Source organism: Eulemur rufifrons, chromosome 13 (genome assembly GCF_041146395.1).
Source record: "Eulemur rufifrons isolate Redbay chromosome 13, OSU_ERuf_1, whole genome shotgun sequence".
NCBI lineage: Eukaryota > Metazoa > Chordata > Mammalia > Primates > Lemuridae > Eulemur > Eulemur rufifrons.
Window position 1 is genome coordinate 12,996,957 of NC_090995.1, and position 12,662 is coordinate 13,009,618.

Genomic DNA, 12,662 nt, shown 5'->3' on the forward strand with positions numbered 1-12,662 from the left:
AAAATTTATTTTTCTTTAAATCGTTAAAATTCCCATTCCTTAAGTGATGATAAAAAGTACCTTATGGCTAGGATTGTCATAAAATTTGGGATATACTTACATTAAAAATTATTTGTCTTAAGTTTAAATTTAACTGGGTGTCCTGTATTTTTATTTGCCAAATCTGGCAACCCTAGTTATGACACCATAATACAGCACAATCTTTCCCTTAGTCTGCAGTCCTCTACATGAAACTGAGTAAATCTAAAATTCTGAGTCCAGTACAAGCCTATTAATCCAGTACATTTTGGGATCAATTTTTTGGTCAAATAACTGAAAAGTCCAGTTAAAGTCGGACTCAGAAGTGCTACATACATCTGTATGTGCATAGGAGTGTCTATCACAAAGCTTTCACTCTAACATAAAGCAGAATTGTACATTCATTTGCCAACCATGCAGCACAGGGCCACGAACTTTTCTGAGTCTTCCTCAAGTCCAGTGATTGAAGTTCCTACATAAATCATTCTCACTACTCAACCTCTACAATTCCCAGTTTTGGTTTCTTTACAGTGAAGAATTCATAAAAATATGCAAAGCAACAAAGAAAGTACAAAATGCAACTAGGTTTTTCCATTTTACAGCACCCTCCCACTCCTATTCAGTTGTCCTAACCACACCTAACTTGCCAACTTTTTTTCAAACCTAGTCATCTTTGTCAGGTCTTTCCTAAGCATTTGCTTTGTTTTCATAGCAACCGTAACTTCTTATGCTCGTATTTCATCAATACAATAAAAAATATGCCACAGGTCTGGGAACAAAACTCTTGGCAGGGTAGAATTCAGCAGGAGAGTCACAGCCGTCTGATTTTTAGGAAGGACGTAAAGCCCCAGTTTAATCCAGTGAGTTGGTTAAGTGGGGGTTGCCTAAGAGAGCTTTTACTGGGATGTGCAGATGTATTTGTCTTTTTCACGCACCTGTCCATTTAGTGTACACATCACAGGAAGCCTTCACCATGTTTTACTCACTGGATGAAATGCTCAGTGCAGACTTTGACCTTTGAGCTTCTGTCTCTTGCTCGAGAAATTGCATGACATAGAAAATCATATCTAGGTAACAAAAACTCTTCTCTGTGTTTACATGCATTAATTACCATAGGGTGTTTATGAAGCAACATAATACCAGGGATTTGTACAAATCCTACGTTTGTACTGCTGGGGTTATGTTTCACTGGTTACATGCGTAACTGCTGTACATGGCAGGAGGGGGAAAACCAGAGCTGTCAGTCTGAACTCCTACTGCTTGTATCACTGGAATGAGAGACAATGACTGAGAACAGATTACGTACAAGTTATCATCCCTTCATGTAAAGGACACTACTGGTTTGAGGACAGACTCATCCAGGAATAAATACTTTGTCCTGTAACAGTACTACTGACCATCCCAATGTAACATCTCTGCAAAGGGAAGACCACTGTCTTAACTGGGCACACTTAGTTTTGCTAGTTAGAAAATCATTCTGAGCAGTTTCAACTCCACAGCCAGTCACGTGGGATCTGAACATTATACAAGCATTCTACCTCCACGCATCCATTTTCCTAAAATCCCATCTGTAAGGCAGAGTCTGGGCCTAAAGCAGAATTCCAATAGATGCTATCCCTTCCTTACTAAGCCAGTATCAGTGTGTACATTACTGTATGAGCTATTTGGGGACCACATATAAGCGGCAATCATGCAGTACCACTTTTATTCAAAGTATCTAAAATGTAATGCGTATTAATGTTTTAAATATGTGATCTGTTTAATGGACATTCACTGGTATGGAGGGGAAGTTTCACTCCAGATCTCACTCCTGAAACAGTTTTCTAACCAAAGGTTTGTCTGAGTCAATATTGGCATCATAAACCACTTACTGCAAAATAAGTTTATTGGTGGCAACATTATGTAATTTATTCCCGATATTTAATGTTGCAAACTTTTGGGTCTTTGAGATATGCAGGATCCTTGTATGTAACTGGCATAAACCCTGTAAAGAGATAATTAAAGTTCTCACAAAAGATAATGAGCAAAATTTTGACTACCTCAATTCAGTTGTTAGGTGCTCTTACCCAGTATTTGAGCTCTCTTAATCGCTTTTGTGATTTCTTTCTGTTTCTTCCCACAAAGACCTATAAAATAAAGATGTTTCTTCATAAAAAATACCAATACTCAAAATTTATAACAATTTCACAAGTCAAGGGTTGGTAAATTTTTTTTCTCAAGGGCCAGAATACATTTCTGGGCTTTGTGGGCCATATAGTATCCATCACAACTATTCAATTCTGCTGTAGCTCAAAAGCAACCATATGGTACTATGTAAAGAAAACTAAAAAAAAAAAATGTGGCAGGTCAAATTTGGCCTATGGGCCACAGTGTGTAGACACCAAGTTTTTAAGTATCAGTCTAGGAATGATTACAGTATATTCCAAAACAAGAACACAATTTTTTCAAGCCTAAGTTTTCTGTATGTTGTCAGAATGGAGTTAACTTTGAGCATAAGAAGACATTCAAAATTATAATCCTTGTGGCCTAAAAAGAGGCTTTCTCAAAGTACCTAAATCCAGTCCCTGTAGTATCTGGTCTAATAATGATTTATGGCACGACTTGACAATTTGCCAGTTTTCTGAAATAACAGAAGTAGATTGATACAATTCTTACCTACATTTAAATTGTTGCAATAAAACACAATACCTGTTATGTGCCTTCCATAAATGCATCCAGTAAACGGAGAAATAAACTGGGACAAAAGCTGTTTGGGGGTTTTATTTGAAGGAAAACAAATTAATATATTTGTTATTCACTACAAATGTGTAAATTTCAAAAAAAAAAAAAATCAAACCTCACCACTTTTATATAAAAATCTAAATTTCAGATGAATTTTATACAATGAAAAAATTTTTTAACTATTTAGCTTATCCTATTGAGTCTTTTAAAATAAAGTAATAAGTTAATATCCTCTAGCATGTCAAAGTCTATATACAGCTAAATGACAGAGTAATCAGCATATTCTTTCAATATTAAATCTGTATCCTTGATTTCCACAGACGTCGTTCTAACATACTGCTGCTTAACACACGGTACCGAAACATTCCATCTCTCATGACAGGCTACCACGTAATCATGAAGGTAATTATCAGACCACACTGAGGTCTCCAAGAGGTACAGGTACATCAGGCCATTTACTGTAATGTGTGCTTGACTAATTTAAATACGTCTTTCGGCCGGGCGCGGTGGCTCACGCCTGTAATCCTAGCACTCTGGGAGGCCGAGGCGGGTGGATTGCTCAAGGTCAGGAGTTCGAGACCAGCCTGAGCGAGACCCCGTCTCTACTAAAAATAGAACGACATTATATGGACAACTAAAAAATCTATATAGAAAAAATTAGCCGGGCATAGTGGCGCATGCCTGTAGTCCCAGCTACTCGGGAGGCTGAGGCAGTAGGATCGCTTAAGCCGAGGAGTCTGAGGTTGCTGTGAGCTAAGCTGACGCCACGGCACTCACTCTAGCCTGGGCAACAAAGTGAGACTCTGTCTCAACAACAAAAAAAAAATAAATAAATACGTCTTTCGCACTTCATAGGCATTAGGCACTGTTCTAGGCCCTTTTATATAATCTTCCTACTATGTTTATTCTTACAATTTCTTAGTTTTTCTCCCTTAAAGGCAGCGATCACTTTATACTGTTGTGTGTACATGTAACTCCGGCACCATTCACTCCTCCAAATTTGCTCCTTCTGACGTGCTGAGAGCCAGATGAGAGATAAGTAATACGTGAGGCAGTGAAACGGCTGGTGAGGTCCAGAGAAAAAGCTGCATGGGAGCTCTTCCCAAAGTACTCGCCCCCACCAACCAAAAACCACAGTGACTTGCTGTGAAAACATCTGGGTCAGAGAAAAAAGAAACACTCGGTGGAAATAATAGTGAATGACGGAGAGCCAAGGGGCATTTATTTGAATAAAGCACAGATACAACTTTATACATAGAATTACAACCAGATTTGAAACTAGGAAGTTGCTAAAACAGTTGCCTCTACAAAAGCCTGCTATAAAACTGACTCCATTCTCTTTAAGCAGGACTAACGAGCAAAATCCTAACATCACACATAGTGAAATAAAACCAGATCTCACCTGTACGTTCTTATAATCTACACGTTTTCCACACAAGATACATTTCTTGAGAGGCTCCTTATAAGGATTTTCCATTGGAACAGGCTAAGATAAAGGAAGAAAAGTCTGATGTGTTAATTTTGAATTTAAGAAAATTAAATCTTAAGGTTACTATACTACATTTAAACACATCCAAAGGAATAGTTATACCTTTCTTACTGTGTACATATTTTGTACAAGCCCTTTATTTTGTTTCAGTTTGGCTAATGAGGAACTAACTCATGGGGGATTCTGGAATAAGGTGTATCTTTGTAGAATAAAAGTTTATGGAAGAAAAAAATTCAAGTCTAATAAGAAAGTGATTGCTCAAATGCTTTGCCCAGATTGCAAGTAACTAAAAAAAATTAAGATTTAAATTAAGAAAAACTTACAATACAATAGATAACATGCTATTCCTAAATTAGTGTAATCCCTAAATACAGGTTATCTATCCCCACTTTTCTCTATCAGATGTTTCATGTTTTGTTTTTTGTTTTTTTGAGACAGTGTCTCGCTCTGTTGCCTGGGCCAGAGTGTGGTGGCGTCATCACAGCTCACTGCAACCTCCAACTCCTGGGCTCAAACGCTCCTCCTACCTCAGCCTCCCGACGTGTTAGGATTACCGGCTTGAGCCACCGCGCCCAGCCTTTATCAGGTGTTTTTATCACCATTTTTATTTTAGAAATAGATAACACCCCAAGGCTTACAGTAATAAAAGGTTCTTTGACTTGCATTTTGTGGCCCCCAGACTGCTATGGAAGTTTGTGTCAGCCTTTCGGCTTTTCTATCTTCACTGCTGCCTCTAATGCTTCCGTTACAGAGTCTGCCTTCCACAGCCAGTATGGCTGTCTCTGCTATAGAGCTTCTTAATCTAGAAACGGCTTCGAAGTCCATGACCCCTGTAACTGTATACAAAATTTCAAATGAATGGAACTTCCTGGCTTTTCCATGGAGAGGATCTATACCGTTCATTAGTGCCTGTGGGATTTATGACCTAAAAAACAGACTATTACAATCCGACCAGGATGGATGCTCAGAGGAACTAGACAAGTTCTTTTGTTTGTTCCCATTCTTCAAACTTTCTTAGTCTAGTTTTCATTCAGCTCACATGTTGTGACTGACTGTATTCCTTCTCAACACTGTGCTAAGTGATCTGTAGGGTCTGACTAGTGGCAAACAAATTATCTTTGCATGGAATAAGAAAACTTATGCTGCCCAAGTCCATGTTACTACTTTAAACTCATAACAATACACGTGTAGGTTAAAGGAAACAGTATTTAATGTCCTGATGTAAAACTTTAATTTTGATATCTCATTTATTAAGGTACCCCCCCCACCAAAGTGACAAATGAGATAAAGGTAGGAAAAATGTGAATTAAAAATGGCCAATGGAGCCAACCTATAGCTAAACTTTGTACAATCTCTTTGTTCAATTATTTACAATTATTCTATCCACTAAAACTACCTTTCTAACACATTAGCTGCCAGGTGAGTTGTATTTAACTCTCGCTAGTTATGAGCCCTGGGGCCTGGTGAAGCATATGTAACTCACGTCTCTACCTTGGGAGGTGCACGAACTCCTTTTCAAGTTGCATATAACACACACACAGAAAACAATAAAAAATAACAAGTTTTTCAATAAATTAGAAAGGATCGTTTTGTTTTTGCAGTTTTAATCTATTTTTGTAATAAAGCACCATGGCCCCAAGGAAAAAAAAATTTTTTTTCTAGTGTGGCAATGCGTTAAATTCCCCAACCACATATTCTTAAATGTAAGATCTTGGAGGAGAAGATGGTACGACAGAAGCCATGCTTCTCGTTAGGAATCTAGGGATTCTCTTATTTCAAACTTCACTTAGGTCACTATAATCAATGAGTTATAATTTCCAAACTCAGAGTAATGACTATCTTAATTGTTTTGTCATTTTTAAATTGGTCATATCTGGAAATGCCTTAGTAATAGGAAAAAAAAAATTCTTACCATGTCCTCGCTGCTGGTCACCTGCTTATACTGTGAACAACCTCTGCTCCACAGCACTACAATTAAACCGAAATAGCAATAAATCATTCCTTTTTGTTACTTGAGCAGCTAAAGAAAGGATTTGGTTTTTATGGAGGCAAGATGAATCAAGGGACACAATATAAAACAGAGGTTTCATAATTACTATACTCAAAATGACTGGTTAAAAACCTTTAATTCAGATTTGGTACAGAGTAAGGCTTAAAATGGGTGTGCTTTCTAGGGCTTCGGGGGAAAAGCACATTATTTTCTCACCCGTACAGCCTCTCATCTGTTCTCTTCCTGAAATTTATTTTCCCCTCACTTTTCGGTTAAAGGACAGATTGTAATGCAAATACTTACAGAAGCAACTGAATGGCACTGTCATGCCAAAAAGAAAATGAGTGACAGACCCTCTCCAGAGAGTAATTATGAAAAGAGATGCACAGAGAAGATAAAATTGCAGAAATTAGGGATTTGAGGACCTGCGTCACAATTTCGCTCCGATTGGGTACTTTGACATCTGCAATTTGCCGCTGGGCGACTCTGGAATGTCTCTCCCTCACCAAGTTTAGCCGGAGATCTTAGGCAAGTCTCTGTCTGTTTTTAAGAATCACTCCATCACTTAACTTGTTATGTTTAAGAATTTTAAAGGAGTGGACTGGACATGTCACGTCCCCTTCAGTTCTAAAATACTAGTCACGGGCCATTACACATGCCCACCCATCTTGCAGAATGTGCATGTTTTGCTAATAGGGACTCGGCCGGCCATTAGGACTAAGGCAATGGTTGCGATGCTACGACGGAAGTTGTAGGATGTAGAGACTTTACCTGCGTGAGGGCCAGGGTGTGTGAAACAGACAGCAGCCGTTACCAAGCGCGTCAGCTTTTTCCTCCCTAGACCCCTGCAAAGAGCAACCACAGCGGCCATGATTCCTCGCCCCGCCTCTTCCTGTCGTTCACAATTGTTCCGGCAGGTCCCTTCCGGGGCTCTTCCCCCGTCGGCGCGAGTACCGCTTTCAAAGGTTCCGCGGGCGAACGCTGCGGACACGCTAAACCGAAGAGCAGGCGGGGTTTTCAACGCGCGGTCCGGTGCTGTTCGCGCTCTCGCCGCACCTCAAGTCACGTGACAGCGATGTTTGCCTAGGAGAAGGCGGACACCTGCGCATGCGTAGCTGCTTCCGGCCCGAGCGCTCTGGGAATTGAATTGGGGTCTTTTCTCAAGGTGGAGGTGGACACGAGTGCTGTTTTCCCTCATCGCCACCTCCGTCCCGGCTCCCACTCCCTTTCGCGCTTGAGTTTAGCGGCCGGGTCGCTGCGGACGCCCCTGCCATGGATGAAGGTGGTTCCCGCATCCGCCGGCGAGTGTCTGTCCGCAAAAGGAACCGTCCAAGCCTGGAGTGCGTTTCTGTCACCCCCACCGAGGCCGAGCCCGTGCCCGGCGAGGACCAGAAAGACGAGGCGGAAATGGTCGCTGCGAGCCGGCGGCGGCGAACCGTGGGCGTGCGACAGGCACAGGTACAGCTCCGACGGCCCTAACATCCCCCCCAGTGTCTCGTCCCGTTGAGAAGCTGGAATACTACAGTTCTGACTCTAAATCCTGGGTTCTTGATCACTTTACTGTATTGCTAAGTTGCCATCTCTTCTGTGTGGTAGACCACCCCAAGTCGGTGTGCAGATTGCCAGTCTCAATTCCAAATTCCTAGGAATTCCTTGGAGTGTGGTACAACCATGATTTTGTGACAGGCCAGTCACTAGAGCCTGTCTGGGAAGCATGGCAGTTAACAGAATCTTCTACTGAGCGGACATCTCAGTAAACGTCTACGAGTCTTACTACCATTTAAGCATTTAGCACAGGGTTAAGAATTAGAATTCTAGTATTACTGTAACACTCCAGAAGTGCTGTTTAGGTAAGTCACTTAAACTTTCTGGGCCTCCATTTCTTCATCTGTCAATTGGTGATGATGATAGCTGTTTGATAAGGTGATTTGCACATAAGTCTGTGAACCACATGTGACCATTATCATTATATGATCCTAGGCTGGAGATTTTATTCTTAAGCTAGAATTTCCATACGTATTTTTTTGTTTTCTTTCCAGCGTAATGACAGTGAAGAAGACATGTTTGGTGACTACGATAGCTTTACTGAAAACTCCTTTTTAGCTCAAGTTGATGATATGGAACAAAAATATATGCAACTTCCTGAACATAAGAAACATGCTACAAACGTTGCCAATACGGATCTTTGTTCAGAAAGCGTCAAAAACAAACTCAGCGTTGCTCCTGTAGGCACCTTTACTGACTTAAAAACTGATAAGCACACGAAGAACCAGAGGGGACATGAAGATGTCACTGTTGAACCTGCAGCTGATCTTTTGTGTGATGTACCTTCTTCACAGGTTTTATACTTTGAAAATTTGCAGAACTCTTCAAATGATTTGGGCAATCAGTCTACTAAAGAGAGAGATCGGAATTCATCCTATCAGAAGACTGTGAATGAGGAATTGCCCCGTAATCTCATAGAACAACCCCAGCAAAATGAGGAATCGTCACCTAATGTCAGAACTAGTTCGGATGTGAATAGGAGAAAAAGTGTTAAGGATCATCTAAAAAGTGCCATGACTGGAAATGCCAAGGCCCAAACACCAGTATTTTCTAGGAGTAAACATCTCAAAGAGACCCTCCTATCTGAAGAAATTAATGTTGCTAAGAAAACAATTGAGTCATCATCACATGACCTTGGTCCTTTTTATTCATTACCCAGCAAAGTGAGAGACCTTTATTTTCAGTTCAAAGGAATTGAAAAATTATATGGTAATGCTGTTTTGCTGGAATGAAAAAAAATTTACCATCATTATAATATTATCGCGAATCAATACAAGCAAATGCTTCCATGGTCATATTTCTCGTCTTGCGAATAAATCAGAGTGTCACTTGTCTCTCAGGCTTCCATTCTTGTGCTGCCACAGCTGAACTTCTTTCCTTCCCTTTGCAGTCACACTTACCAAACCAGTCAGCCTTTCTCTTCCTCACCTCGAATGATCCTCTGTCCATTCCACTTCTGTGTTCTGTGCTTTTGCTTGGATGTGATGTCTAGGGTGTCTAAATCCAGTGGCACTTTTTTTAAATGCTTACCTTACCTGACTTCAGGGTAACTTACCTGAGGCCATTGACCAAACCCTTCTTAAAACTCCTGTTTCTTGACCTCTTGACACATCACTCCTGTTTTTTTCTCTGGTCGTCTAGCTGTTCCTCAGTTTTCTAAGCTGGTGTTTCCTTGGCTAGTTCTTCTCTGCCAAAACTCAGTGAAATTCCTTTGAACATTCAGATGTCTTGAGTGAAAGAAGTCAGTATTAGTACAACCACTGGTTAAGATCAAATATCTTTAAAGACAGCTGCAGTGAATATTTACATGCAAAGAAATAGTAAAAATAATGTACTTTATAATGTTTTTTTTTAAAAAAAAAACTCCTGGATACTTGTATGTATTTCAAATATGTGTCATTTTAGACAAGGGACACTTGCTGCCACACTGGAAGATCAGCCCATCAACTTATCATTTCATAAGTATTTCTGGAACTCCTGTTAGAGTCTTATGAACAGTATGTGAGCATGAGTTCTTAGGAAGAAGACAATCAGGTTGGAGAAGTAGAATTATAGGCAACAATCAAAGTCTAATATAAGACTCTACAAGAGTTCAGTTGTAAAGAGTGAAGTTCATGGTTTAAGAGCTTATGGTGTGTATTGCCCTTGAAACAGACGTTAACTTCCTTCCCTCTGCTTTTCTTCTAGCACCTTGCTCTTTTGTTTAATCTTCATCTCTTGCCAGAATGAATACCCTGAGAACAGAGCTCTGTCTAACTCGGCTTTTCTTATGTAACTAGCACTGTGCCTGGTACATTCTGGTAGGTTCTCAACTGCTGGGGGTTATCAGCCTTCTTATGAATTCTGGCCCTGTCACTTAAAGACAGTTTTAGCACTCTGAGCCTTAGCTCTTCATCTGCTAAAAAAAAAAAAAGATAATTGTTTTGCAAGTTAGATTCTGTATCAAGGAACATGCCAAGTTAGATGTTGGTAATGACTGTCAATTATATCAGTAGCTTCTAATGAAGAACTTCAGTAAATGATCTCTTTTTACTTGCAAAACTGGCCTAATAACGTGACCAGTTTAAAGCATAAATATGTGCTACTTTTTAGTAAGCTAAAGCAGTGGTTCTCAAGATGTGGTTCCTGGACTGCAGCATCGATACCACTTGGAAATTTGTAGAAATGCACATTATCAGGACTAGCCCCAGACTTACCACATCAGAACCCTCTTGGGGTGGGACCTGGCAGTCTGTTTTAACAAGGCTACAGGGGCTTCTGATGTGCCCAGAAGTTTGTGAACCACTGAGCTAGAGAACCTCAACCTTACCCTGTTAATCTTTGCCTTTTTATCATAGAATTACATGCTTAATGTGTTTTATCTGCTTAAAGGGTTGAGAACTAAGTTAATATTTATTTTTTTAATGTGTGAAGATGTGATATTCCTAAATATTAGCTATTTTGGTGGTTTTCTTTATTTTTTGTTTTTATGTATTTATTTTTTTTCTCTTTTTGAGACAGAGTCTCATTCTGTTGCCCTGGCCTAGAGTGCAGTAGCATCATCATAGCTCACTGCAACCTCAAACTCCTGGACTCAAGCAGTTCTTCTGCCTCAGCTTCCCCAGTAGCTGGGACTCTAGGTGCACACCACCACGCCTGGCTAATTTTTTCTTTTTTTTTTTTTTTTTTGATAGAGATGGGGTCTTGCTCTTGCATAGGCTGGTCTTGAACTCCTGATCTTGAGCAATCCTCCCACCTCAGCCTCCCAAGAGTGCTAAGATTATAGGTGTGAGCCACCAGGCCCAGCCCTATTTTGGTCTCTTTATACTTAAGTATATATATTTTTATACTTTAAAAAATCTGAATTAGATAAAACATGGATATTGTTAAGTTGTATTTTGATATAAACATCTATAATTTCATAACTCATGGGAGATACTAATCTGAAGGATTTTTTAGGATTAAAGTATTAAATATTAAATTTAAGTATTTTTGAAATATTTTTAAAGAAAAATATGTATAGTCACTTTTATATACTCGGGAATCACCAAAAAAGCACATTAAAGTTACAAGTAACTCTGTCATTCAGACATAACTATTTTTAGTGCCTTTTTAATGTCTCCAGTTAGTCATTCAAAAAATTTTTTCTAAACATAATATATTCAAGCTTAACTTTTCTATGCATGTTATTTTCTAATATTTGTACATAAGTGGGTATATACCATCCAACAAACGTTTATGATCTGCTTTTTTTTTTTTACCTATGAACACATGTAAGTCCATCTACCCACAATTTTTAAGCTGCAAAGAATTGCACTGTATGATTGTACAATAATTCATTCAGCCTTGACCCACCCCCACCCCCACGGCACTTGTTATCTACAAACAATGGTGTCATGAACATCCTGCACATAATCTATATATGCATATGCTTTGGCTTGTATTTTTTTTTTTTTTTTTCTGGAACAAGGTCTCACTCTGTCTCTCAGACTGAAGCGCAGTGATGTGATCACAGCTTACTGCAACCTCAAACTCCCAGGCTCAAGCGATCCTCCTGCCTCAGCCTCCCAAGTAGCTGGGAATACAGGTGCTCACCACCATGGCCAGCTGATTTTTTAAAAAATTTTTGTAGGGAAAAGGGTCTCACTATGTTGCTCAAGCTCATCTTGAACTCCTGGCCTCAAGCAATCTTCTCGCCTCAGTCTCCCAAAGTGCTGGGATTACAGGTGCAAGCCACCTCGCCTGGCTAGCTTTTATTTCTATAGATGTAGAGTCCTAGAAGCAATAATGCCAGATCCAAGGCAATGTGCGGTTTTATTTTTGATGCTGCTAGATTACTTTCCAAAAAGACAGTGGCAATTTATGTTCTTACAAGCCATCCATGAGAATGGCTGTGTCTCCTCATTCTCACCAGCTCTGGATTTTATGTGTGTGGGGCTTTTTATTTTTTGATAGTTATTTGGTTTTTATTTGTTTTTATTTTATTTATTTATTTTGCCAACCCAGTAGGGAACAGTTGAGCATCTTTTCATGTATTTATTGGCCATTTGCATTTCTTCCTGCTGTGAAATGTCTTATATTTTGCCCGTTTTTCTAGTGATAAAACACTGATGCACATTTTGAAGACCTGATCTACATGGTGAAAGTATCCTATGGAGTAGTCAGTACTGGTTTTCATACCGTGTCTTGGATCTGGTGTGTTTTCATGAATCCCACTTTGCTAAGCTGTGGGAATCCTAGATGTGCCAGTTGATAATCCTGGCCGGTTTAAACAGTCTTATCAGTTGAAAACAGTTTTCAGGCCGTTCAAAGTTCAGGTCACCATAAGAGCTGGTGGAAGTTTTTATTGGTTTGTATAAAACTTCACAGATGTTTGTCTCTCCTTCCCCTAATTCTCTCTAGGATAGCTTTTGGGTGAAT

At 39.6% G+C, this 12,662-nt stretch overlaps 2 protein-coding genes across 6 annotated transcripts in view; one reads left to right on the top strand and one right to left on the bottom strand.

Moving 5' to 3' along the window:
- Positions 1-151: 151 nt before the first annotated feature.
- MRPS18C (mitochondrial ribosomal protein S18C) lies at positions 152-7,092 on the bottom strand. Of its 3 annotated transcripts, XM_069485552.1 has the most exons (6): positions 6,990-7,092; positions 6,141-6,196; positions 4,142-4,225; positions 2,707-2,764; positions 2,085-2,144; positions 152-2,002 (listed from the first exon to the last, which is right to left on the bottom strand). In XM_069485552.1, the coding sequence occupies exons 1-6, from the start codon at positions 7,087-7,089 to the stop codon at positions 1,926-1,928; spliced, it is 435 nt and encodes a 144-aa protein (XP_069341653.1). In that variant the 5' UTR covers positions 7,090-7,092; the 3' UTR covers positions 152-1,925. The 3 variants fall into 3 exon arrangements, with proteins under 3 accessions (XP_069341653.1, XP_069341655.1, XP_069341654.1); XM_069485554.1 differs by lacking the exon at positions 4,142-4,225; XM_069485553.1 differs by lacking the exon at positions 2,707-2,764.
- A 310-nt stretch (positions 7,093-7,402) lies between these two features.
- Positions 7,403-12,662, top strand: part of HELQ (helicase, POLQ like) — a 37,852-nt gene continuing 32,592 nt past the window's right edge. For 2 of the 3 annotated variants that reach the window (XM_069485556.1, XM_069485557.1), the window contains exon 1: positions 8,254-8,972. Coding sequence is in view for 1 of the 3 variants with exons in the window: in XM_069485555.1 (XP_069341656.1) it covers positions 7,491-7,676; positions 8,258-8,972 (901 nt within the window). In the remaining 2 variants the exon portion in view is untranslated. Of the gene's footprint in view, positions 7,677-8,253; positions 8,973-12,662 lie in introns of those variants that run through there. The other variant, XM_069485555.1, reaches the window with a different exon arrangement.